The sequence below is a fragment of the Phasianus colchicus genome, chromosome 1, assembly GCF_987193195.1.
Source record: "Phasianus colchicus chromosome 1, bPhaCol1.hap1.1, whole genome shotgun sequence".
Lineage (NCBI taxonomy): Eukaryota > Metazoa > Chordata > Aves > Galliformes > Phasianidae > Phasianus > Phasianus colchicus.
The window spans coordinates 13023209-13050706 of NC_143436.1; the positions used below are offsets into that span (position 1 = coordinate 13023209).

A 27498-nucleotide genomic window follows, 5' to 3' on the forward strand; every position below is an offset into this window, starting at 1 on the left:
AAAATGTATAGTTAATTGATAGGCTTATATATTCTGTATTCGGATTCTTACAGAGAGATACCATTGTCATTCAGGTGTTAATATTAACAAATACATGGTCCTAGGAAACACAGAAAATCCTCTGTGCTGAAGTTGTCAACATCTATCAAAGTACCAAATATATCAAAGTATCAAATATAGTTTACTGATGCCTCCTGTAAAACGAAGCAAGTGCACTGTATTCTGGAAAAGATATTTCACAAAGCGCAGATTGAAACACAAAGACTCTATTTGAGATTTGGAATGGATTTTCAAAGCTAACCAAGGTGTGTTTATACAGAAGGACTTCAGTATCAAAATAACACTTTCATTACCAACACTTGCAAGTGTGCCTGAAGCCACTCTGGCATCGCTCCGCTATGGTTTGTCCCAGTGCACCAAACAAGGCCATGAAGCCACTGGCCTCACAACCTCCTAAGCATCTTCCCTGTCCTCTCTGTATGGCCCAGTCAGTGTGCATTCTTTAAGTTTGCCCACTGAAAGCAGCTAAAAAGGAAGTCTCTTAGGAAGTAGAGGAAACGGTCTGTTTTATCCTGCAGAAAATTGGCACCTGTGGAAGATTTGGAAATCTCTACCTGCTTAGGACAGTGGCACCTGATGGCAATTCCCACCTCTCGGGACAGTGCCCCTGGCTATAGAGCTGCTCAGGCATTCTTTGGAAGTCTCTCTTGATTTCTCCTTCAATTCCTTTTTTCATTACAAATGGATAATTAAGTAGTCACTGAGAGTGTGTTTGGCTCTGCAGTTTGGAGGTTTATGACATTCTCAAGGGGAAAAGTGCAGCTGAAATGCCTCATCCAGAAGATGATCATTTATATAAAATGAAATGATTTCCACCTAAAGGAGGGAGTGAGCACTGATTTAGAATATCTAGTACTCTAACAGTTAGGAATACTTGCATGAGTTGTGAGAGACATGAATTTATGTCTCAGCTCAAAAACCCAGCAGAGTGGGAATTCTGAAAGGAGTCCTTTGCCCCCCAGCCATAGGCATTATGCAGTGAACTGTCACAGAGGAAGCAGTTCTTTCAAATTTCTTTTCAGCAAAGGACTGTCCTGGCTTTATTGTCTGAAGTCAAACAAATGCTCATAGCTGGAAACCATGTGCAGAGATAAGCACTTGCTATTTTTGAAGAGCAGGAGTGAAATGCTGCCTTCTGTGTACCACCTCCTAAGATGCTTCTCTGTCCAACCAACAATTGCTCTCAGCCTGCACTTAGCCTCAAAGCAGCTGCCTCTATTTCAGGGTTTGCAAACACAAAAGCATTTACCCCCAGATGTGTCATTCTGACAGGATTTATGCCTCCCCACAAACCATTTCTCAAAGCTCCCAGGAATGAGGAGAACCTAGCCTGAGGCTGAGGAGCCTACGAGGCAGAAGGAACCTTAGAGTTAGGTGGTGCAGTGCCAAACATCTCAGCTCTCACTCCCTTTGTGCCCATCCACCCATTTCGCTGCCCACATTCATCCCTAGTAAAGAAGGCAGGGATGCTCCACTTAAAAAAAAAGTTTCTATCTCATTTGTACTCCAAATACAAGAGCTCTTAACTCTGTTTTCTCACCTCCACTACTTCCCTGCTCCCCCACAGACAGCCCACCCACAGCCTCCTATTCCTTTCTCCTCCAGAAAAGGAGCAGCAGCTTCTGCCTGTGCTCCAAACCTTGCATTTCCTATAAAACGAGAACTGAGACTCTTTGAAATGCTTGTTTCAGCTCTCCTGCTGTGCAGTCAGGTAACACAGAACAAAAAGAAACTTTCCTTGCCTTTTGTCTTTGTGGTTTGGTGCCTCAAAAGGAGTATGGATTTTTCAGCATAAGGCATTAAGTTTCTCAAAGAAGCAGAATCCACATAAAATTTTTCAAAACAATAGTACTGGCACTGTAGAGAAACTGTAACATAGTTTGCTTCTAGTTCCACTAGCTGCTCAGCACCTCGGAAGGAGGAAATGCTGCTGGAATAGTCCACTTTAAATATTTGTAAGCACAAAGATGCTTTCCAAAAGAAAGACTTACGTTTATGAAGGTATCTCAAGCATCATGACTGTGGCTTGTGCAGTTCCAGTCACCTCTTGAATCTCATGAGATCAAGCCACCAAAGGTATTTATTACATCTCCCTATGGCCTGGCAAATTATAGATAATGACTCTATTAAAGGGTATAATACTGCTGGAGCTACAAATTGCCATCCCAGAGTGGGGAAGTGTTTTGAATACATTCAAACAGCTCAAACTCAAAATCATGCACATAATTTCAGTAAGAAATTTCTCCTTTTCAACACGACCTGGCTGGGATTCATTTCATAAACGCCTGCAAGATGTACGTGAGCTGCTCCGAAAGTAATACCTCCTATTTTATTATCCTGTCCACGATGTCAGAGGTAGATGGAGGTATTGCAGTAGAGATTGAACCTTCCCACCAATATTCTCTTACATTTTGTTGCTGTGTGACTGATGGCAGTGCAGGGCAGTCTGACAAAATGGCATCGAGCGTGGCGGTGTCTATGAAGCAAAGATGTGTCATTGAATTCCTCTGTGCAGATAAAATCACTGACATTGACTCTTGCTGAATGTTTATGGTGGATGTGAGAACAGTGAGGTGGTTTGTTCTGCATTTCAATAGTGGCGACAGCAACGGTGGGGCATCTTTGCTGGTGTAGATTTTCATGAGTGCAAAATGCACTTGTTCATCACTGGCAAAAGCACACAGCTAATGGTGGTGACTCTGTTGAAAAATAGTTTTTTGTAGGTGAGAATTTGCACTATCAAACAGCGTCACTGTGCTCACTGCCTCTGTTGTAGTTTCCATGGAAATAAATAGGAGGCATTACTTTCAGAGCGACCTGCAGTATTTTATGCTCAGTGCCAAGAGACATTTCTAAGACACAGCAGAAGTCTACAGAGCAGAATGTTAGGGTAATTCAGACCACACATTAGGAGCTCCTATTTTTAGCATTGGTTACAGTTCAGAAGATTATCTTGGATGTAGACATCACAGACATTTAAAATTAGATGAGATTTATCACACCTTAGATGTCTATTTCATAAATTTTATTGCGTGCCTGTGAATCTATTCTATTTATATTGAGAGAAACTGAAACATAAAGTCAAATAATTAGCAAGTGTCACAAAGAAACTCAGTACCAAAACAGACATTAACATGGATAAGTTATAAAATCCAAGCTTCATATTCAGATTATGCTGTGTCACAATCTTCCTAATCCCACCATTTTGCATGCTTAATCTCAAACAGTGGGTGAAAATTACCTTTTTCTCCACAACACAATTCTTTATTGCCAAAAATGTCATCATCCTTTTCCTTATGCATTCAAAGTAATCTCATACCTGGTAATATAATCCTGATAAATATTTTGTTTAATTTGTGTTTTGCTTGTAGAATTTATAGCTATTATGGAAACTACTTAGCCATGAAATGAGAGCACATAGTGGATAAGAAGCAAATTCAAACATGGAAAATGAAAAAGGAGAATGAAGTCATACTTGCTTCTAAATATGCCCAGTAACAGATACGGTGGCCGTCGTCTTGGCGAACAAGCTACCTGCAGTGTTCAAAGTAGCCCTGCTGCTTTTGTCCAGCAGTGTCCGTTTGTGCAGATCAGTCACACAATCACATTCCAATGTAGACATTGAAAAGATAAGAAGTAATTACTTGATTTCTCATAAGTGGAAGAGTTTTTGCATTTTGCAGTAGGTACTGATGCTGTGAGCTGCCTTTATGCTCCTTCAAAGTTTAAAGATGCACAAATTGTTCAATATTTTGGCAGCCTAGAATCAATTATAAAGAAACTGCAAATATCCAGTAATGCAAAAGAAGGAAGATAATCCCTACAATCCTACAAGCTAAAGAAGCTTCCCAAGATAATTAAGAAAAGTTTTGACAAGATAGACAAATGCGAAGATTTTGAGGTACTTTGTGGAGATCCAGCTAAATTTGGCTTTGCACAGATCATTTCTTCTTCAGTGAAGAATAACTGCATATTTCATAGCTGGATTTTTCACAAAGTGTTTTCCAAAGCTTTGAGGTATATTCTTTCAGTGTTTGAAGAAGAGAATGGAGAACCTGAAAGAATATCTCTGGGAACTCAGCCTGGTATTGCTTATAACATCAGGAAGCAGGAAAATGCCCGATCTTGTTCTGTCCTTGCTACATTTTCTAAGCAAAAGTGAGCCAAAGACAGGACAGAAAATGGGGAAAATTCTGCAGGCTCCACACGGGGAGTTTCATTGAAACACTCTGTTGGGGTGCTTCCAACTCTGTAGCTGAGACCGCAAAAAACAAGACCACCTGTGCGACTACGACATCAGCCTTTTCAGCTCTTCATGAAGAGCAATACGAGATGGCTTTTATCTTTTATTATTTAAAGTGGATTGTCACACAGCATGTCACATCCATCATTCTGGGCTCACTCTAGCACTGAAGAGGAGAAAAGAAAATTTGGAACTTGCTCTGTGAATGCTTTAATATTCTTTCAAAGAAAGCAAGATCTGTTAGAATCAGTCCTGACTGTTCTATCAGTTATTCCACAGGGAAAATATATATGTCTTCCTCTAATAAATTATGTGGATTTATGTGCATAGAAAGTGGAGAAAGTCATTAAAAGGTTCTGAACAGATTTTTTACTAGCTTATATGTCCCATACAAATTACTTTTTAATATCGATTTGGGAAAACAACATCTGCACAGAGTAAGCTGACATTTTTTCATTTTGCTAATCAGTTACTACCTGAGCAATTAAATATCACTGAGTAGTGATATTTAATACAGCACTTTTTTTTCCCCTAACGAGTCCCAAAGCAAACTCTATGTGAAGGGGACATTTCCACAACTGACCTCAACTGCATTACAGAATGATAGAATCATAGAATCATCAAGGTTGGGAAAAAACACTAAGATCATCTAGTCCAGACATCATTCCATCACCATGTCCACTAAACCATGCCACATTACTCCAGTTGCTTACACAGTGCAGCAGTAAGTAGCTTCAAGTAAGAAATATGCAGACTAACTGAATTTGAATCAACAGGACCATTAAATTGAATTAATCTGTTTAGATATTCTGCAAAATGTAGGCTATATGAACTCGCCATCCCTTACAGATAAATTGTCTTGATTTGAAGATAGCAGGTTAATAATCCTTAGATCGGGATTTTGCTTTCTCACCAAAAGCAAGAAAACGTCTTCAGTCACACCTACAGTGCAGGAACATGGCTTTCAGAAACACACAGATCTTGCTGAGTCACAAACTGTATCTTAACAGAAAGGGAAAATGTCTGTAATGTTCAAGGGGGAAATGTCTGTGTGCTCTGTATATATATCAGGGCTTTGTTCCTTTGCTGCCTAGATCCTCATCGGAGCAGTAATTGCAATGGGCTCAGCAGACAGGGACGGTCGCCTCCATCCCGGTGATGAACTGGTGTATGTGGATGGGATTCCAGTGGCCGGCAAAACCCACCGATACGTGATTGATCTTATGCATAATGCTGCCCGAAACGGGCAGGTGAATCTTACTGTGCGGAGAAAGGTGCTACCCACGGGTGAGTAAAGAAGACTGGGAAAAACGGCTCACTGCTATCAGCATGAGCAGGTGCTGACAGATAGAAGTGAATGTTTTCCGTCATTTGAAGAACAGATAGTTGTAAATATGTGTCCCTTGTTTCTGTGATGAAAACACTAATGCTGAGTGTTGCTTCCTGCAGAAGTGGGTGTCCTGCTGGCAGCCCCAGTGTGCCATGATTGCTCTGGGTTTGTTCTGTGCTGTCCTGGTCTGTGCTGTCTCCTCTTGTCTGCTTTTGGGACAAAATATTCACATTGAATTAAAGCTGTTAACGCTGACTGTGTGTATAAGCAACCAGAGAAATTCTCAGAGACTGTTAACTGTCTAGTACAAGGACTCATTTCACTCTTGTGTGTGTTAAAGCCCATTTCTGGTCTCACTGATGCCATTTGGAGATTTTTGCCCCAAATACAAGGTCAGCTGGCTGATATTGTTCTGTAGGGAGGAAATGGCTGCTAGGAAGCAGGGTCGCTTCCTCCCTTCAAGCAGACACTTCCAGGGAGTAGAGCTAAAACAATATGAATGATCTGAAGTATAAAACGTTTAGAATAGGCTGAAGAACATACAAATTTGGAAAAATGTGCAGCAGCACCTGTCGAAGTGGACTGCTACTGTTCCTTATCCAAGAAAGAAGTGTGTTGTTTCTAACATGGACGAGGTTAGTGCAATTTGCTGAGGCACCAGAAATGAGCACATCTCCAACCTGTCCTGTCGCCCACCTCCTGTGCCTTGGACTGCTGTCGCTGCCTGAGCTGCTCCCCTCCATTCCCCTGCCCCAAAGCCAACCTCAACGCACCCGTCATCCCGCAGCCCCCCGTTGTGGCCCCATTTTGCTGCCACAAGACTGACTTTCTTCTGTTGCCAACTGCAGAGGCCTGCAGCCAGAAAGGGCCCCCTCCGCCCGCCGCGACGCCCCCCTGCAGCTCCCCAAGCACTAGGAAAATGGCCAATAACCAAGGTAATGTGCCGGGTGCTTGCGAGCCAGCTCCTTACCCAGATCTGCCTGGTGATATTCAAGACCCATCCGGACACTTTCCTGTGTGACCTACTGGAGGGAACCTGCTTTAGCAGGGGTTTGGGCTAGGTGATCTCTAAAGGTCCCTTCCAACCCCTACAATTCTGTGATTCTGCTATTCTATGTAGGGGTAGAGAGGGGTATGTGTTAAAGTTCAGGGTCTGAGACAGTCCAGTCTCCTGGCACGCAGAATGGTGAAAGCCAGTGAGACACTTGGAGTTATCCTGGGTCCCCGAGAGCACCATGCTGGGGAGCTTTGTGTATAACTCGTTAATATTTAATCATTTCTATAGATGAACAGAGTTTTAATCTTTTGTCTTACAACATAAGCTTAGTGGGAGACTTTAAAAATGACTGATGCAGGCATAATTGAAAAATGAAGTAGGATCACCTTAGCCACATTGCATCCAAGGTGGCTGCATGGAGTGGAGAACACTGGGGCCACCCTGCCCTCACTTGATGGCTGACAGCTGATGTCCATGTTTTATCCAGCCTGAGTCCACCGCCTCACACAGACCTCTCCCAGGCTGGGAACAGACTCTCACCAACCATGAGCACAATTTGATTAGGAAACCACAGATTGAAAGGCCATTTCTTCACAGGCAGAAGCAAAATGTAATTTTTCTGATGAATATCTTTTGTCGAGTTAACAATCAGGTAGCTGTTTGAACTTTTTTTCCTTTATCTTTGTTTTCCTATGCTTGCTTAATGGCCTTCAGTTGCATTTATTTATGTCCAAGCCAGCTCTTGGTCAGTCTGCAGGGTAAGATAATTTCCTTTCTGTTGCAGCCATACTGATACAAACAGCATTCAGTTTTCTGAAACATGACAGCCAGAAAATGAGATCTCTCTTGTCACCAACTATGGCATTTAGTTGCAGATTTGGTTCAATAACTCTTGGAGATTTTCAATTCTAACACAGGAGTACAATAATTGTTTGTTTTTCTTCCTCCTTATTCTCTCTAATCACTTTATTCCATAGTTACACAAGGACTACTAAAGGACACACTTGACTGAGAAAACAGCAGCCTGGCCTTGGATGATGTTTATTTTATTAATACATACGCACTGAAGGTCTAATTTGTGAATTTTCTTCCTAGGATGCATGTATGCATGCATAAGCTCTGCACGTTTAGAGCCCATCATCATTGAGAAGACGTATTACTTACAATTAACTGAAAGTTGTGCATTAAATCTCAATATGTAATGATCTGTGTAAACAACTTAGTTCTGCAAGGAAAATTACTCCTTTTGTTTTTTCATCTTTTACCTTACTGTTTCTAATTGCTAAAATGCTTGTACTAAAAAACTGTTTCATCCCTAAAGGTCGAACTTGTTCTCTGGTTTTGCTACTTTAAAACAACAGTAGAGGACACCACTATTCCTTCTGCCCTTTCCAACTCATCACACGAGAGCATCTTCCAAACCTTTAAATGAGCACTGCTTCTGTGACAACACCCACAGAAAGACTGTGATTATTTGTCATTGTATAACTGCTCTGTTCCATAAATGCCTTGTGAGCATGCTAATCAACTTGTAAGAAGAACATTATGCAGCTAATCCTAATTACTCTGTTAGCTGCTTGTTTAAATTATTTTAATCCAAACACAAATAATTTTATATTGGATTAGACGGTCACATTTTCCTCTTGATGACAGATCCACCAGCAGACAAGGGAATGGTGCTTGCTAACATTTAGCCATCCAGATAGCCACTGTTTTTACTTCCCCCTCCCTTCTGTTAGACAGCTTAGCACTGAGTATTCATGCTTACTTTATCTGATTGCCCTTGAATTCTCTGCATAATCGTGCAGATTCCTGTCTCTCTGCATCTATTACAGCTCCCAGCTTAAGACTCGCAGCAGTCTGGGCCACAGACAGCCAACTGTGTTCATGTTGCATTAGCAAATGTACTGTAAATTGAGATCCACTGAGCAAGTCAGACTGTAAAACTGGCATGACTTATATTTTAGGAGAGCCATGCCCAGAGAATGGCAGAAGCCCAGGCTCTGTGTCCACGCACCACAGCTCTCCAAGAAGTGACTACGCGACTTATGCTAACAGCAATCACGCTGTCTCCAGCAGCAACGCGACTCCCCCGGAGGGCTTCACGTCCCACAGCCTGCAAACCAGCGACGTGGTGATCCACCGCAAGGAGAACGAAGGGTTCGGCTTTGTTATCATCAGCTCCCTGAACAGGCCTGAGTCAGGGTCCACAATCAGTAAGTAAATCAGGTTTGCAGCTTTGTTTTTTCCAGTTTTGCCCCGAGTTTTAAAAGAAAAAAAAAAAGTAATTAAAAGCTGACACCTGCTAATTAATTGCTGCACTAATTAAAGCTGAAGGGACCCTCAAGGTTGTTTCCAGAGACGCTATTTGTCTGCTGTGTATTGGACAAACCCAAAGGTTGTTCTCGCCTCTGAGCACTGCTTTATACATGCATTTGAATGTCTGAGTACAGCAAAATTCACCCACAAAGAAGATTTTTTTCTGTTCTTTTATCCCAAAGAGACACTCAACAGATAACCACTAGGGATATAATTCACATGCAAATGTATTTATTTATTTATTCATTTATGTATTTATTTTTAATCAAGGTGATGTTCAGGAATTTGAAATAAAAGCTGAGGTCATGACTGCACCTGTCCAGTTAGGGCACTGCAGAAGAAACTGGAATATTTGAAGACTTGTCAGATAAAGGCACAGGGAGATTGTTTTTTTTTATTGCTTGGACCATAAAAAGCACAGAAGTTACCACTGAGTACAGGAGTTGATAAATCCAGAATCAAATCTGAAGGATTATAGCTCACTTTCCATCTGGAAAACTTAAGTTTGCTGGGGTTCAACTTCATTGTTTGACACGGCATCTGGTGCCATTTGAGATGCACCAGGTACATCAAGGGAGAGCACAGGCAGTTGGAGTAGAGCACCTATAGCCATATCTAGTGGCAACTACAGGCACAGAGGCACCCTTGAGTGTTTCAAATAGCACCTGAAGCTTAACTGGCTGAATAGAGTCCCTTGGAAGCAGGGTCAGAAAAAGCTTTATTTTGAAAGAGATACCCATCTTCCACTAAATCCATCTGAAACTTTGACTGTTGGCCACTTCTGAAAAATCAGGCAAGCGAGGCCATTCGTCGTTTTGCATGTTACAGCCTAACTCAGTCCTTTCCCCGCATTCCAAACGTGTTTAGAAGAATCTGTTCTTCAGCCCAAACTGATTTCTGAGGAAATAAACAACGCTGGGGCTACATTGCAGTCTTCTACATCCAGAAGAGAAAAGCACACAAGACAGCATAGAAGATATGGAAAGCCCTATCTTACAATAGCAAATGACCTCAGAAAACTTCTTTGCAGTATTTCATGACCATGCAGTTATTTAAAGAGTTCCTTTTCGGATTACCTCAGCTGAATTTCAAAATTCCATGATTGCTAGAATGAATATTGTAACAAAACATGGATAATTAGCCACTTGGGACTCTGAGTTTTAACTTTATCGAATATAATAGCCCTTTGGAAGTTCTTTTCAGAAGACCAGATAGAAAAAAAATCCATAAGGGGCACTGTGATACATATTAATCAGCTAAGCTAGTCATGAATTTTTCAGAAAATTATTTCACAGATAAGATATGTGGTTGGGGGAGATGGAAAGAGAGGAAGAGAAAATGCCCAACCAACCAAAAGTTCTGTGACTGAAATACTCTAAGGAGCACAACAGATTCAGGTTCAAGATTCTACTTTTCCTCCTGACCTCCATCATATCATGGTATGCCTTTCTTTCTCCTCAAGCAAGTAGGTAGCCACCGTTGAAGAGTAGCTGAGCACCTCCAGCAGTAACAGAACATGGCAGTTGGTTGTGCAAGTGACAAACAAATTTATTCAAATAATAACTGCATTGGATTACAGTGATCCCAAGAAGCTCTCAAATCCAAAGTTTGAAAGAATAGCAATGAACCTAAAGATGACATTTACTGTAGACAGTGGCAGAACAGAAAATATTATTTCTAGATAAATTCTGTACCAAAAATTTAACAGAAAAAAAAAAGCTGAAAATGACAATCTGTCAGCAGCAATAAAAACAGGCTAAAAATCTTTGGCCTTTTGAATTTTATGGGAAATTTGTTTTCCTTCACTAATATTTATTTGGGCAAAGTAATTTGGACTGTATTACCAGTAGCACAGCCAATAGACTGAGGGCAAGTGATTATCTTCCTTTACCCAGCCCTCATTAGACTCCATCCAGAATATGGCATCCAAGTTTTGGGCTCTTTGGTACTGAATATTGTAAACTGGAACAAGCTCAGCAGCAGATATTTAGACCTCCTGAGGTCCTTACAGCCTGAATTAACCTAAAATGCTTTGATCAAAATGCACTGCCTGAGGCAGAAGGCATACTTACGGAGTTGGAGAGTAATATCCAAAATATAACTTACATCAATATCAGAATACGGATCTTCATTGTATTGTGTCTTGTACCTTGCTTCTCACATTAGTATATTAATTTGATCAAAGGTTCTGCTATAGTTCCAGTGTTTTTGGTTTCAGAGCCATTTATTGCCACCTTATGTATTCCCACGTAGCACCAAACAATGCTATGCAGACATACCCTAAACATACACACTTAAATTTTCATGTAGCAACTGCAAGGCAGCTCTGAAAGAATCAAAATGGACAGAAGAGATCAGAAAAATAATGTCATGTTGTGCCAAATGCTGATAGGAACAGCATAGCCTTCAAAGTCATCTCACTGGGAGCATCTTCAGGTCAAAGATAAGAAGGAATCGTTTGAGTGAGTTATACCAGCAAAAGAAGATAAAGTGCATAAGTAAAGAACTCTGTTTGAGTGGTACATCCAGGAGCAAGTCATTCTACCTAGTACAGAGTCAGAGGATCTCATAGTGTTAAGAAATCTAAACAAATAAAATGGATAAATTCATCTGGCCAGACTCCTGGCCTGTTCCTAGACAAAAGATTAACTTCCATAGCCCCCAGTACAGTTTATCATGCTTTCCTTTAGACTTTGTTCCAAGATTAAAGGGTGCCTTGGCTCTCATTTCTTCTCCAGATGGGCCACCTAAATTTGACCTTGCTATCCATTGCTAGGCAAGCTACATGGTTTGTCAAAATTCTGTCAGCTTCAGTGGTTTCTGTGAAATATTCAGTGTCATGTGCCCAGCTGAATGCCTGGCAGCTGTAAAGTTTAGATTTTCACTTTTAGTTTGATGTGGATCCCAACAACTTTGGCCTCAGAGGCTCCATGAGCATCTTCACAGTTTCTGTGGCTGTGATGGAGGCTTTGATGGCTCAAGTTAAATAACTACAGCCTATAACTGACATCCCACCTTGAGGAATATTTTTATGCTTCTCCTAGGAAACACATTCCCAACACGTGTGGTTCTGCTAGGCAGAGCTCCCCCAAGTCCCTGCCATCCTGCCACAAGCAGTGTGGGAGGCTTTGGAGCTGCAGTGGTGTGGGGTGGCATTGCCTCACATGACAACAGTGAGTGTCACATTATAGCTGAAGTCACTGAAACTCAAATCATTAATCTAGCTGTTGTATTACATTTACAAGAATACTTAGTAGTGCGTGTCATCCATGGTTAAAACTCTTTCTTTGTGAAGGTTTTTAGGGCATCATGATGAGTTCTCTATCTGCATCCTTATAGAAAAGCACTTGCAGTCAAATGGAAATTGCCAAAAGGGACACTCTCAGTGAATTTCTCCTCGAGCTTGATGGGATGTGTTTGTTTCTACAAGTTTCACGTTGTCCTGTTACTTTTACTTTGTTTTTGATGAGGTCTTTCTAGGGAGAGAACATGGGGAACATGTGATTCCCTGTAAATCTCTGAATATCCTAATTTCTGTAAAAAATAACCATGCACTGTAAGCAGATGTCATTAACTGGAAGCTGCCAGTGAAGATTGGCAGTATTTCCAGGTATTTTACCCTAACAGTTACTGGCAATTAGCAGAATTGCAAGGTGAAAACAAATTGAAATTTCAGAAGTAACCAATCAACAAATAATTAAAAAAAAAAAAAAAAAAAAAAAAAAAAAAAAAGTATGATCTTTCTCTTCTTTCTCTTGTTTAACAAAAGAGAAAGTATAGATTTTAATTTGCCTGTATACTGTTTATGCAATGACTGCTGGATTTTAAAAACATTAGAAAGCAGAAACTAATGAAAGAAGGCTCTCTCATTTCTCAGAACATGCAGTTTTAACTAAAAATCCAAGATAAGCCTTTGCTGGCTACAGAAAACAAGAGTTCTGAAATAAGTCCCATTCAGCCCAACTTCCTTTGAACCTGTTGCAGTTTAGAGATAAAAAACAGTTTCTTGATCAATGATGACTGTGATCTGAGACAATTATCTGTGCTGCAGTTTAACCCATGCTTCTTTCTGAGTAAGAAGGTGCCTGGGGGCAACATTTTCTGTGACCAACCTGCAAATTCAAAAGAAAATAGAGTTTTCGAAATAAGATATCCATCTACTCCAGCTTGGAGCTCTTTGGAACATGGCAATGAGAAAACATGAGCAACATGTGTCTTCTGTGGGACGTAACAGGGACTCATGGGCCAATGGTCTGGTTTCTCATTTCTGCTTGGCTTTGATATTCAGGTTTGAGTTGTTCTTCTGCTTCTTCAGCTTCAAAAAGGTACTTTCCAAGTTTGTTTTTTTTTAATTGATATTAAAATTTGGAGCTGAAAGACATTTTTCATGTATTATTTTTTCAAATCAATATATACAATTTAGGACACAAGGGAATGACACAAATAAGTACCATATTAGGAAAAGTTCATATTAGGAAAAGTTTCTTTACTGTGAGGGTGGTCAAACACTGAAACAGGTTTCTTATCGAGGTGGTTGATGCCCCACATCCGTCAGTGTTCATGAGGCATTTGGATAATGCTCTCATTCTGGTGGGCCATGAAGTGTCCAAACGGTGGGACTCAATGATCTTTGGAGGGCCCTTCCAATTGAACTAATTCTAATTATAGTTGTAATAAGTAAGAATAAAATAACAAGAGATAAAAAAGAACTGAAGGCACGTTGCTGCATGAATCACTCAATTGGCTACCTGATATTTTTGGAAAATAAAGCATGGAGGATCTTAACCACATCAGTCCCCACTCCAGATGAATCCTATCCTCCAGTATGTTCATGAGTTGGTCATTTGGAACTAGTGGAGCTGCTCATGTTTTTTCTAAGATCAAACTGTGTAAGTTTACTTAGAACAAACTTAGAGAGGAAATCAAGGTTTTGTCAGGGTTCATTTTGCTTTGATGACAAGCCTTTTAATGTACCCAATTTACATCAGTGTTTTGCTGCCTAGTTTTTATTAGGTCTTCAGATTTCTAAGCTTTGTGCACTCCTTCCCTCCTACCTTCTTAGGCTGGTGACAGAATCATGCTGTGCAAGTCAATATGCTCAGTATTAGCACACAAAGGGAAGTTTCAGGTCATAGGTTCATTAATCTTGTAAATAAAAGGAATTATTGACATCTGTACGTATGCAGCATGCCACTGGTAGTTGGTTTTTTGTGTTTGGTTGTTTATTTCTCCAAATGAGTGTGACTAATAAAAAACATAAATTTCAGGAACATATTTTCTCTTGATTCTGTAATTAGCCGTGACAGAAACTCTACCACATTAAATCTTCCCAAATTTCAGATTATTCAGGAGCAATGAAATTACAGATGTTTACATTTAATATATTCTTCCAACTAAAACTTGGTATGTTGGAGTCCGCTGGCTGAATGAAAACTCTTGCACCTTTTGAGAATTGAGGACATAGTAAATATTCATGTGATCAGCTGTATTACATTGAAAAGGACAGCTGGCTCAGAAAGGTTCACTGCTTGGTTTATTATCTATAGGCATTAATATTAAAAAAAGATTGTGAGAATTTATATTCCAGAGAATTTAATAGAGGTTCAATTTTTTCCCCCTTAACTGATCATTTTTGACATTTCAACACTATGTAGAGGAAAAACACAAAAGTTACTCTTTACAAGATAAAGTCTTAGCAGTTACAACTAAAAGGATTGAATAAAGAAAATTCTAGATGAAAAAAAAGAATCATTATTTGATGTTAACATCCTGTTAGAATCTATTTCTAGCGTAAGAGTCTCACAAGTGAGAGGAAACCATTTTTATTTCCAAAAGAGCAAAAAATTAATTGAAATAAACAGTGTTAGAAGAAGTATTGGTATTCAACAGCTGCTCTGCTCTGGCTTTGTGTAAAAGTGACCCAAGCATATGGACCTTCAGGTGTAAAGCCACTAAATTTCTTTTATATGTTATGAAGGCGTGGGAAATATTATGATTTGGATTATGAAGAGTAAAAGTGGGTAATTTAATCAAATAAAAATATTAATGTATATATGTGAATTTGTAGTTATCCGCTATTTAATGAAAGCAGACCTTTCCCACTTCCTAAATAGAAAGAATTCTTTTTAATCATTTTTCCTCTTAATTATTTAATTTAAGGTCTCTTTTGATGATGAGCTTAGAGCTGAGCATTGCACAATTAACCACCTTCTGGGAAAGCATCATCTGCTAGGTGCAAGCTGCGTGTCAGGCTGGATTCCTCACACAACTACTTTAAATATCTGAGAGAGATATAGGAAGAGAGGTTGATGGCCTCAAAAATCCTAGAAACTTACGTGCTCTCTATATTCAAATCTCCCTAAAGTTAGTTTTTTTGTTAAGTGCACTGCAAAAAAAATTAGATCCCATCTGGAGATCCATTGTTAGGAACTGTTCCTGCAGCACTGCTGTTCTCTGAGGCATTCTTTGGGTCTTGGGTTATGGCCTTGGAGTAATTATTTTTCTTAAATTAGATATCCATATGTATTATTCAACTGTATCACATTTTGGATCATCTGATAGTAGTAGGAAAAAAATATGTGTGTATCTGGTTTGAAGGACTGTATATTTTGCATACACATGAACAGTATCTCATTAATTTCCCTTATTTCCGACAATAAATGTCTGTATAGATCACTATTTATGCATAGTATTTTTCTCTTGCAGTCTCATCCTCTGCGTAGTCTGAGAGAAGTAAGAAATTAATTGTCCTATAAAAGGCCATCTTACCTTCTGTACTCACTCCTAGCTTGAATAATAGCTAAAAAAACCCTAAGTGCCTGTATAGCCTACTAGTCTTTAATGCTGTAAATTATTGGATCAGATTCTCTGCAGAGTCTAATCCAGGCATGTGGTGCCACTGTTCTAATTGTACACATTTGGAGAGAAGTTTGTAGTGAGATCTGAATAGAGGTATGAATAAGTTTGTAAGATTTTTTAAGGTCAAGTGGAGTCATTTATCACCAGTCAAGTGATCTGGGACTTCCTTTAAAAGGTTACATTATTAATTGTTCTACTTAGATAAAAATAAAGCCCTGAAGGTGTGATTAAATAAAAGATCTGAAGTGTTAACAAAGCCCTCATGAAATGCCATACCCAGAAGGTGCTTCCTAGGAACAGAGCTGTGATGATGGACAATGCCAGTGAGATATCTGGGAGATACCAGCTCCATATTACCTTTGGTCAGGCATGGTGGCATGGGACAAGTGTGCAGCATCAGTGAAGCCAGCTCTTATGGATTTGTCTAATCCCTTCCTGAATCCATTTGTTCTTCTGGAAGGCCAGAGGATTGCTCCTCTGTTTCTTGTTCAAATTCATCAATGATACCGTGCTCATGGACAATTCTTTTGAACAGAGTCTGGTTTTTGCTTCTGACTCCACACTGTCTTTTTCTCAGTCTTTCCTAATTCAGTGCTTTGTTTTTCAGGATGGGGATACTGGATCCATCAGCAATGCTCAGATTTAGGTGCATGGTAACAGACAAGTAATACATCATTTCAGTTGCTACTCTTTTCCTAACTTTTAAAATTATATTTACTGTTCTCTTGTGGCAATCATCTTAGAATCTTAGTATTGTTAAAGTCAGAAAATACCTCTAAGATCATCAAGTCCAACCGTCAACCCATCCCTACCATGCTATCATAAACTACATCATAAACTACGTCCCTCGTTGCCACATCCACACTGCAAGTTTCTTAAGCACCTCCAGGGGTGGTGACTCCACCACCTCCTTGGGCAGCTTGTTCTTTCTAGAAAAATAGACACACTAATTACAAGATCTCCTAGGCAGTAATAGTTAATTTAGGGCCCTTCCCTGCTTAATCTTAGCAATGGGTATTTTTTCTCCATGTGCATAATTGTGCATTTCTTTCTGTGAAATCTTGTCTGTCACTTCACTCAGCCCACTCAGTACTGCCAGTTTTAGATGTGACCGTTCTGAATAATAAAAATTCTCCATCATGGAAATTCACAGCTCATGTCTACCTTTGTTCCTTAGCTTTTACCTAATTAATCCCCTATGAGTAGCTCCATCTTACCTGTTCACAGTACATGTTCTGCCACCAAAGACTGTTCAAAACTTAAAAGTTTTCTAACACAGTGGTAGTCAGATTTTCATAAACTTGCACATAGGATAATCTGCATCCAATTTGAAGCACACATACTTAAATACTTAAATTCTTCCCTTCCTTAAGCAGAGCATGATGGCCATGGTATTGCTGTTTAGGAGGAGGCTTGGGCAGAGCTCCACTGGAGAGAGCAAGCAGCAACTAGAAGCTAACTTGGATGGTACTAGGAGAGCAGGAGCCATGAGGCAAACTTCCCTTCATATTATCTAGAAATGCACAGAAACCAGTTTCTGCTGAATTGTTGTGGGTTTCAATAGTAATTCATTGCATCTGTCCACTAAGCCATGATGTAGCATGTCAGTGGTCTACTTGGCAAACTCTGACAGGGACATGAGTTCCTTCTGTGAAAGCTTTCCACTCTGCTGCAGCAAGATCATGTGGCAATGCATTGAACCAGTATATCCTCGAATGAGAAGGACTAAATCCTCAAAAACCAAAGTGCTGCAGAGAAGATGCTTCTTCTTCTTTCTTCCTTCTCAGCTTCTTGCTCACTCATATAAGCATTCATGTTTTCAGATCTCTACTGATGTGTAGCACAGGCAGGATAATTTCAGACAGCTCCTGTATTGCATAACAGCAACAGCAATGATTCAGTCCTGGCTTAAATGGTTCTTAGTGGTGCTTTAAGAAATGATTTGGTCAGGGGCTTTCTGTGAATGTAAATTGTTTCACTGTCAATTTACACTTTTACTTATTTGGGGAATCTAGGCATCAAGGGCAAAATACAATCAAGTTCTTTACAAAGCGATGCCAGTTTCATATTTAATTGTATAGAATGACCTCAGATACTGTGACATAAGCTATTTGCTTGTTTCCTAAGCAGTAAGATATTTCTGAAGTATATTAGCCTCACCTGTATTATTGAAGTTGTAATTTAATTTACGTTCTTGCCTGAAGGATAATTATGAGAAGCACGCGATCTGGTTATGGCTTTCACTTCGGAGTGTTCACTTCGATTTCCAGTTCTCAGAAAATTAATTTTTAACACTGTATGCAACACTTTCATCCTTATTAGAAGCAAAAATCACTGTGAGGAGTGTATATTGTGACTTTGCATGAGATGTGCAGTCTGTGTTTGTCATCATCACCTTCAGAAAATACTTACAGGGGACTGAGAAATTTGTTTTGCAGTGATGGAGTATTTTGAAAATATTCCCTGTTAGTGCTTTGTTTGATAACAGCATTGATAGCCAAGATATCTGAAGGAAATGTTGATCCATCTTTTGCTTTATCTTTTCAAATTTCTCCTTAGATGTTAGAATGTTTAAGGATATATTATTTTAAAAGGAAAAAAATTGCTTTTAAACACCATTTGGAGGTGGACAGCGAGGCAGAGCAGCTTTGGGCTAAGTTTGCTATGACTGAAGTGTGGGATTGGCAGGGAATTCTCAGACACTACTACGATATTAAGAGAATGAACAGTCACATGAAATTGTGATCAGCGTATTCTAAGAAAATTAGAAATTTTTTCTAATAGAAAAAAGAAAAATACCATATTCTTTGGGGGGAAGATGGAGAGATGGGAAGTCGGCTATAGCATATCCATTTAGGTAAAAATGGGAGGAGAAACACCAGGAGAGAGTATATTTAGAAAATTCAGTGGGAAATGAGGGAAAAAATGGGACAAGAGAACAGATGGAGCACACAGGGAGATGGAGAACCACAAAGAGCAAAAGCAGCAAAGTTGATCTGTACAGTTTTAAGAATGTGTGTTTGTGTGCTTCTATTTGATGTAGTTAATGTGTCTATACACATACATAATTAACTGCAAATTCATGCTGGCATGCATCTAATTAGAAAACTGCACATCTCTATAAATCTTCAGTATGATTTCTGCTTATCAATTAACATGTTTGTGTGGAGGAGGAGAACAATGTAGTGAACCCTGGGCATTTTCAGTAATAAAATCTGTTTGTATATAAAATAAATCATGTCTGTAGAGCCTCTATTACAAAATACGGACAAAAGGATCCTGTAAACTCAGAGGTGGGAGACAATTTAAGACTACTACTTAATGTGCAAATTTATCCCCTTCAGTGTTTTAATGCCTTATTCTTCTTCTGATCTGTTTATTGTCTTGTTACGTGCTTGGTTTGTAAACCAGCTGAACCATAAAACTGATGATGGACTTTGTATGTATATGCCATGTACATATAGATTCTGATTTTCTAGCAAAATCTGTGTTGTTTTAATACAGATGGCATTGCATAAAGGCAAGTGTTTTATGCACAAAGTATCTTTTCATTCAGGTGGAACTTTCTCCCAAATTAGCTCAGTTTAGCTCTTCTGTTTGTGAGCACCACCACTTACTGCTGCGTAAGCTAACTGTGACTATTCTTCCTTGTCTAGCTGTACCCCATAAAATAGGGCGGATAATTGATGGAAGTCCTGCTGATCGCTGTGCAAAACTTAAAGTCGGAGACCGGATCTTAGCTGTGAATGGCCAGTCTATCATTAACATGCCTCATGCAGATATTGTGAAGCTAATTAAAGATGCAGGTCTCAGTGTAACACTTCGCATCATTCCTCAGGAGGGTAAGTCAATGGCCCTTAAAAACAGGAAGAAAATTTTGAGTAGCCTCCAATTAGCTTGAATTATGTCAGTGCTTGAAAGAACATCTTTTGTTTCACATTCTCAGCTGTAACATACAGTACACCAAAATTACAGCCTTAGAATCAGCTGGAATAATATCTGAATACTTGAAAAGGTTTCTTGCTATGCAAAAGGTATTTAAAGGAAATTTGGAGAAATCTGAGAGAGAACAGATTAATAGAAACTCAGTTTTCATGTCTTCTGTAAGAACTGCCTTTTACATGGAGAAGCATCCTATGAGAGAGCTAGATTTCAAGTTCCTGTCCTTTAAACAAAACCTTTAAGTCAGCAAAGTGACTGACAAGGCACTGCAAAGGCTGTCACCAGGCATGTTCCAATATCAGCTGCCTGTGACAAAGTGATGTGAAGGAAGAGTTCAGATTTGGTAGTTTCCTCCACATGTGCAAGGGTAAGAGCACAAGGCAGGAAAGACCTGAAACCTTAAACATCTCCTTTATAAGGTGAGGATAAGGAGACAGATTAATTATTCTGATCATTACTGCACAGCTTATCAGTGGAGGTCCTTTGATGTTGGCTTCATGGGTTTTGAGGTTTATTTCAGGACTTTTTGTAGCTTAGTGGTCTGATTACCATCAGGACCAAAAGAGTCACATACACGAGGTAATGCAATTACTTAATTACTTAAGTGACCCTCACTTTCTGCTTTTGCATCCAGCAACTGGGTGAGGAATTAGCCTGACACTAGCCATGGATTGCCACTGAGGGAATGTGCCTATTTTGCTAAATGAACTCAGTGAAGGGAAGAACACATAAACACACAAGCTCAGAATTCACCCCAGAGAGCTGCAAGAACAGTAGTGTATGATCACCAGGGGTCAGTTTTGTGAGCAGCTACAAACAAGTGTTTTGCTGTATGCAATCCATGCAGTTTATTTAGGCCTTCCTTGCACACTGAATAATGCATATTAGCAAATTACTGACATTTAAGTATTTCCCATTTAAGTAAATGGGAACGTTAAACTAGAAGACAAGCAGATGTACCCCTGGGATGCAGTGCTACAAGCTGCTCTTGGTTGCTGGTGGAGCAGCGTGTGTGCAAGGCAAGGCTGCCCCATGTGGCTGGGTGACATTGGATGCCTCATTTGCCTTCTGGTATTAGCTTCCCAATTTATAAATCAGGAAAAAATCTAATACCTCTGTAATGTACTTTCAGGTGAAAAATGCCATATAAATGCAAAACAGTTTTAGAAGCAGCTTATGATTTGACTTGTTCATCCATAGTTATGAGAGTAATGTAGAAACCAAGGACAATATTCTCAGTCTCTGCCTCTGAAACCCTGCAATACAAAAGAGGCTCACAGATGCAAAATGGGCAATTAAAGCCTTAAGCATAGTAATTACACAGACAAGTATTGCTTATGCCTGCATGAGGAGCGCTTTAAGTGCAGATATACAAGCTTTTTTGACGATTAAGCCTAAATTGAAAAGATTTTTAATAAAGCATCCTAAACTTTCAGAACAATTATGAGCATAAATTAAAGAAGCAGAAAGCCGTTATAAGCACAGTCAAATGGGACAAACTCACTCATTACAAAATGTAAAATAGTTCAAAATTCAAACTAGATTCAGATGCAAAGATCTGGGCAAGATCTGGATCTTGTCTACCTATTGTCTGTGTACCATGCCACACTGGCCTCACTCATTTTGTTGCAAGCAGGAATAAAAAAAAAATACAGTGTGTACCTTGTTGTTGATAATGTATATATGATGACCTGTGCAGTTCTCTGTCCTCTGGCAATAGGAGTCTTTCATATGCTTCCGAGCAATGCTGAGCCAGTGTGTTGGGAGAAATACATCTGAAATAAGTTTGATGCCAAATGTGTCTTCAGGGGGAAATGTGGAGTGCCATGCCTGATTGTAGAAGGCCATCTCCCAGTCCAGCCTCTCCATCTTTTTGAGTTTTACATTGCTTGAAAAACAGAAGGCTGGTTTTCTGCAGTGTGAAGCCCTGGTCATTTGGATCAATATAGGGAAATACATTGGTTTTGCTGGTCAGTCATAATATTTTATTGTTCACAGTCCCCAAAGATATAAAAACTAGAGGGAACTCTTGTTGAGCTCAAAAAGCAGGAGCTAACACAATGCACCAATGGTTTAGCTTTCATGACAACATCTGTCATCCCATAATAGTGCTGAGAGCACTAAAATCACTCATTTTCTCAAAATGAAAAGTTTTCAAATATCAGTATTTCCAGGCTTTTGTAGCAACCATGACACATGGAAGCCATTTGCCCTGTTCATTTGGGTTTTAAATAATGAAGTTGTCAACCAGAGCTGCAGAATTGGCCAGGCTTTCAGATCTCAGAGAATACCAAGAGGAACCTATTAGCCTCAGACATCTTAAATTGTAATTATAACCTAAGAGAGCAAAAGGGACAAATCATACATTTCTGGAGTGCGACTGACAGTGGTCATCATCTACCTTTGCCCTTTGTTAAATGCCATTCTGCGACAGCTCTTTAATCTCTGTCTTCCCGTTACGCAGAGCTGAACAGCCCAGCCTCAGCACCCAGCTCAGAGAAGCAGAGCCCCCTGGCCCAGCAACACAGCCCCCTGGCCCAGCAGCAGCAGCAGCAGCAGCAGCAGCAGCAGCAGAGCCCTCTGGCCCAGCAGCAGCAGCAACAGCAGCAGCAGCAGCAACAGCAGCAGCAGCAGCAGCAGCAGAGCCCCCTGGCCCAGCAGCAAAGCCCCGTCACCCAGCACAGCCCCGTGGCACAGCCCACACTCCCACAACCCCTGCAGCTGCAGGGACACGAGAACAGGTAAGAAAATAGCAACTTCACAGCCTGCAGTGCCTTTGTGGAGATGGCATGGGCTCTGACACCCAGTGCTGCTGGGATCATGCTCACGGGTGGTAAACTGTGCTAACATGTCTTCTGTGAGTAGCCTGGGCTGCATCAAAAGTAGTGTGGCCAGCAGGTCAAGACTGTCCCCTTCTGCTCTCGTGAGAACCCATCTAGAATTATTACACTCAGCTCTGGAGATCCCAACGTAAGAAGAACATGGAGCTGTTGGAGTGAGTCCAGAGGAGAGCTTCAAGGATGCTTAGGGCTGGAGCACCTCTCCTTAAAAGAGAGGCTGAGGGAGTTGGGATTGTTCAGGCTGGAGAAGAAAAGGAAACCTTATAGGGGCCTTGCCATAACTTCAGTAGCCTACAGGAAGGCTGCAGGACTCTTTAGCAGGGGAGTGTTGTGATAGGACAAGGTATAATGATTTTGAACTAAAAGAGGGAAGAATTAGCTTAGATAGTGGAAAGAAATTATTTCCTGTGTGGGTGGTGAGGCACTGGAACAGGCTGCCCAGAGAACCTATAGATGCCACATCCCTGCAAGTGCTCAAGGCCAGGCTGGATGGAGTCCTGGACAATCTGTGCAGGTGTCCCTGCACATGCTAGTGGGTTGGAACTAAATGGTCTTTATGGTCTTTTCCAACCCAGTTCTGTGATTCTATGACTAATATTATTCTTAATAGAGAACTGCCCAAACTTCTTCAAATATCCACCAGGATCATATTTTTGCTAGGGAACTGAATACTGGCATATTCCCTGCTAATAATTTCATCAATAGCATAGTACTTTCTTACTATGTTATCAGTCACAAAGCAGATCTATCAACATGTGATGATGATATGGCCTTTTTTTCCATTATCTTATGTGTCATTTTCTTTTGCTCATTGCAGTTCTGGAGTCATGAAGATATTTTTTATTAACAGGTTTTCTCCATGGTGCATAATTTTCCAGCCAATATCTCATGTATAACTTATGTATATGCACTGAAAAAGTTTATCAGAGATGGAAAAGAAATAGCAGGGGACAGATGTATTAAATGCTTAATATATCAAAAGCACACTCATGCTATGCAATGATACAGCTTTCTGTTATCTCCAATCAACACTATTTAGACTTCAGGTTAATTTTTGGTATGTCAAATGAAGCTGATTGCACTGTCTTTATACTAATCTTCAGCAACTGACATATATCAAGGCCCTTGTCCCCAAACAGTAGGTACTGGTTACAGAATTTTAAATTGTTGCTTCTGGTGATACTTGAGTTCAGTTGTTATGCACTGCACCCTCCAGTTTTTCTTGTTCAGCAGATGTAGTACTTTCACTTGCCCAAAAGAGTTTTCTCTCAATTAGTCACACTTGGCAGATTTCTTTCCATTATATTTTATTGAATATTTCTCCAAAAGTGATCAGTTCTTAAAAGGCATGCACTTCTGACAAAATGCAGTGTACAGCTTTCACAAAAGTCTCTCTGGGTAGCTGTAAGTCAGTATTTAATATCTGCTGACCTTGGAATTTTCAGAGGTGATCTGTGGATGTTACTAATTAAAGTTTCATAAAGAAATTTTGTAATGGTTTAACTGATAGTCATGATCTATAATTGGTCATTAGTCCATTTACCTACTCAACAGCTGTAAATAAAAGCATTATCATCTTAGATGCAGCTGTGGTAGAACATTGAGAACCTGCCTAAGATTGACTCTCAGTCCAGAAAAAGGTCCACTATTGCTAATTGTAAAGTGACGTTACCAGATTTTATAAATATGATTACATCTGGTTTGTTTAGTCACATATATTGCTTCTGTATCAAAATTAAAATACTAAAAGATGCTTAAAACTCTTAGGGATCCTATCAGTATTCTTTATTTCACTGTTAATAAGGCTCAGTATCACATTGAGCCTCTTCTTCATCTTCTTTTTACATGGGATTAAGATGCTGAGTGAAGAAAGTGAGAGGATTGCATGTATACTTGCAAGTCTTACTATAGATACTGTAGATGTACAGGTTTTAAAAGATTGTTTGGCAGCAGGCTATTTCCATCTTCTCATAAATGCTAAAGGGAAGTAGTGGTTCTGGTACTTTTGTGTCTGGTCAGACACGGAGTTAATTGAAGTTAGTGTGTAGGAAGACCTGCAGAGTGGTTTTGTAACTGCACTATCAAAGTAACAGCATTATGAAACATATCTAAAACATTCAGAATGTTTGGATTGATTACTTATCTTCTCAGAGATAAATTAACATGAGCAAAATCGATGCTCTCCTTCATCCAAACTGCCATTTATTTCAATCAATGCATTCTTTCCAAAATCGCTTTCACAGCTACATACACACACAGTCTCTTGGTCAACTGCAGCACTACAGAAAGTCCCATTTCCTTTGAAATGTTAGAACTCATCTTCCTTTAAGCAGCTGACAATTAAAGCAATATTTTATTTCTTATTAATTCCTCATTAATCAAATTTGTTTTTCTTTTACCTTGTGTGACTTCTTTCAATAACTACTGATTATGTCCTGTGGGCTTGCAGCCAGGCACTACTGCAGGGTGTGCACAGTAATAATAAACACTGTATTAACGTGTTTTGTATCAAATGCCTTTCATTAAAAAGTTAACAGCTAGTAAAAAGAATGCATCCTTTTTTAACCTTTAGAAGTTCACAATAATGATGATTTATGTCACTGAAACAGAGTGGTCTGAAGGTCTGCACTGTTGTTTCATTTACTCTATAGAAATCTTAATTTGGAGAAAGAATTCATAAACTTAGTGGACTCTTTTATGGTAAGCATTGTGGAGGTGTTTACATGCAGTTTCATCTTCCAGGCAGGCAAGATAAAAGGGAATCAGGATGCTTCTTTCTGTGTCTGTTCCTCTGAGCCTAATCCCAATCTCACTGATAGCAGCTGGAAAATTTCACAGTATGACCTGAGGAAGAAATGCTTATGCTCATGTTTCAGAAGTGCTCGCCGATTTTGGATGCCTCAACTATTTACCCTCAAAAGTTTTGCTTATCTGTGAAAATTTGCTCTATGGAATTTTGCAGTCAGGCAATTTGCTTTCACTCCTGGATGTGGCATGTAATGCATATTTCTTCACACTTTCGCTGCTTTCTGAAACCAAGCCATTTTGCCTTTCTCAGTTATAGGTCAGAAGTAAAAGCCAGACAGGATGTGAAGCCTGACATCCGACAACCTCCATTTACAGACTACAGGCAGTCTTCAACTGACTACCGCCAGCCTCCCCTGGACTACAGGCATCCTCCCGTGATGGATTACCAGCAGCCACCACCCCTTGACTACAGGCAGCCACCCTTGCTGGACTACAGGCAGCACTCTCCCGACACCCGGCAGTACCCCCTGTCAGACTACAGACAGCCCCAGGTACAAAATGCTGACAGCTCTCCTCAACGGAAAGCACTGCAGTTGGAAGAGAGAGATCATGTATTATTAAAGCAGCTGACGTTACAAGAGGAAAAGGCACCTTCATTGTTTTTACACTGAGTTACTGTTTTTGCGTAGAGGACATGAATGCAGAGCCATTAAAATTAACGAAGGACCTTGTGATCTGCCAAATAACACTGCATTTCTAATTGTGCGACTACAGTGTTAAATAAATGCTATTTTTGAGGTTTTATTATTTGAGAGTTAAAATCAAAGTTCTAAAATAAGCTGTCCTTGTATCAGCAGAAGTACTTAGGTGAGATGGCATTTCTAAAGCATTGTTGAAAATCAAGATTTTATCTAATCCAAATAAATAAATAAGTAAAAGTGAATCCTGATCAATAAAATTACTTTTTGGTCGGTAGTAGTCTGGATGAGGAGAAACAAGCTTGTGCAACCAGTTTCTTTGAGATGAGGCATGACCTCACAAATTCAAATAAATAAATATTAGATGAACCTTGGAAAAGACTCTGCTCGTGATAAATAGTTACTGACATTTGTGAAGCTTTAAGGATCTAGCTTAAAGACCTGATGAAAATATCCTCCTTTCTTCTTACATGTATGCAAGGGGGAAAAAAAAAAAAAAAAGAAGAAAAAAAAAAAGGGCCACAGAGGTAAAAAATATATTAAATAAGACAGTACGTTTTTCTGGACACTGTGTGCTGAAACCATATATAGACGTTATTTTTGTGTCTGTGTTTTCCAAGCCGGATACATGAACTCTATCAGTGAAAATATCCAAATTCTTAAATGGAATCCCGAGAAACTTCTGAGTTTATTCATTTCTGCTTCAGAAAAGGAAATATCTGTCCCTATGTCCACAGCCTTAAAGACACTTTTTAGCATCTAGAGATGCCTAGGCTGCCCATTTCTCACCGATCTATTTAATTCTCTGTCCACTGGTATATACAGCTCAAGTTTGCTGTTGTTTTCCTCTTGATGCCATGACTTTTGCACATTTGGCTGCCAGTGGATCAGCAGCAACAGAGCAAGTTCCTACCGAGACCCCTCTGTGGTACTAGTAGTTCAGATCTGCCAAGGAAAAACCTGGAAATATGAATCTCAGTCCCTACAGGATGCAGAAGAAGTGAAGTTCAAATCCCTCACTTCCCACCTCCTCCTCAAGTTATATATTTTACTTGAAGTGAGGAGAGATGCTGCACTTTGTGACTCCATGCAGTCCAACCTACCGAGCAAGATGAGTTGAAGCACTGGCACAGGTTGCCCAGAGGGATGATGGATGCCCCATCCCTGGAGACGCCCAAGGTCAGGCCAGACAGGGCGCTGTGCACCTGATCTAGCTGCAGGTTCCCTGTTCATTGCACGGGAGTTGAAGCAGATTGCCTTTAAAGGTCTCTTCAAACACAAACAGTTCTATGATCCTATAAGTTCTGCCAGGAATTTAGGAGGTGCCTCTACTACTAATTTTTGCATTATAATGATGTTTGTACAGAACTGCCTGCTATCCCACTTGCCAGATCAGCACTTCTGTATAGACATAAAACCTTGCCCTTTGGTACCATGACAGTATTGAGGGTGAATGTGGAAAT

The 27498-nt window shown here is 39.9% G+C and overlaps 1 protein-coding gene across 8 annotated transcripts in view; it reads left to right on the forward strand.

Moving 5' to 3' along the window:
* Window positions 1-27498, forward strand: part of MAGI2 (membrane associated guanylate kinase, WW and PDZ domain containing 2) — a 708093-nt gene that overhangs the window by 639392 nt on the left and 41203 nt on the right. For 5 of the 8 annotated variants that reach the window (XM_090135412.1, XM_090135421.1, XM_090135418.1 and 2 more), the window contains 6 exons: window positions 5398-5590; window positions 6482-6568; window positions 8598-8846; window positions 19464-19649; window positions 22214-22490; window positions 25648-25888. In XM_090135412.1, the coding sequence (XP_089991538.1) occupies window positions 5398-5590; window positions 6482-6568; window positions 8598-8846; window positions 19464-19649; window positions 22214-22490; window positions 25648-25888 (1233 nt within the window). The remainder of the gene's footprint in view (window positions 1-5397; window positions 5591-6481; window positions 6569-8597; window positions 8847-19463; window positions 19650-22213; window positions 22491-25647; window positions 25889-27498) is intronic. The other 3 variants (XM_090135446.1, XM_090135442.1, XM_090135441.1) reach the window with 1 other exon arrangement.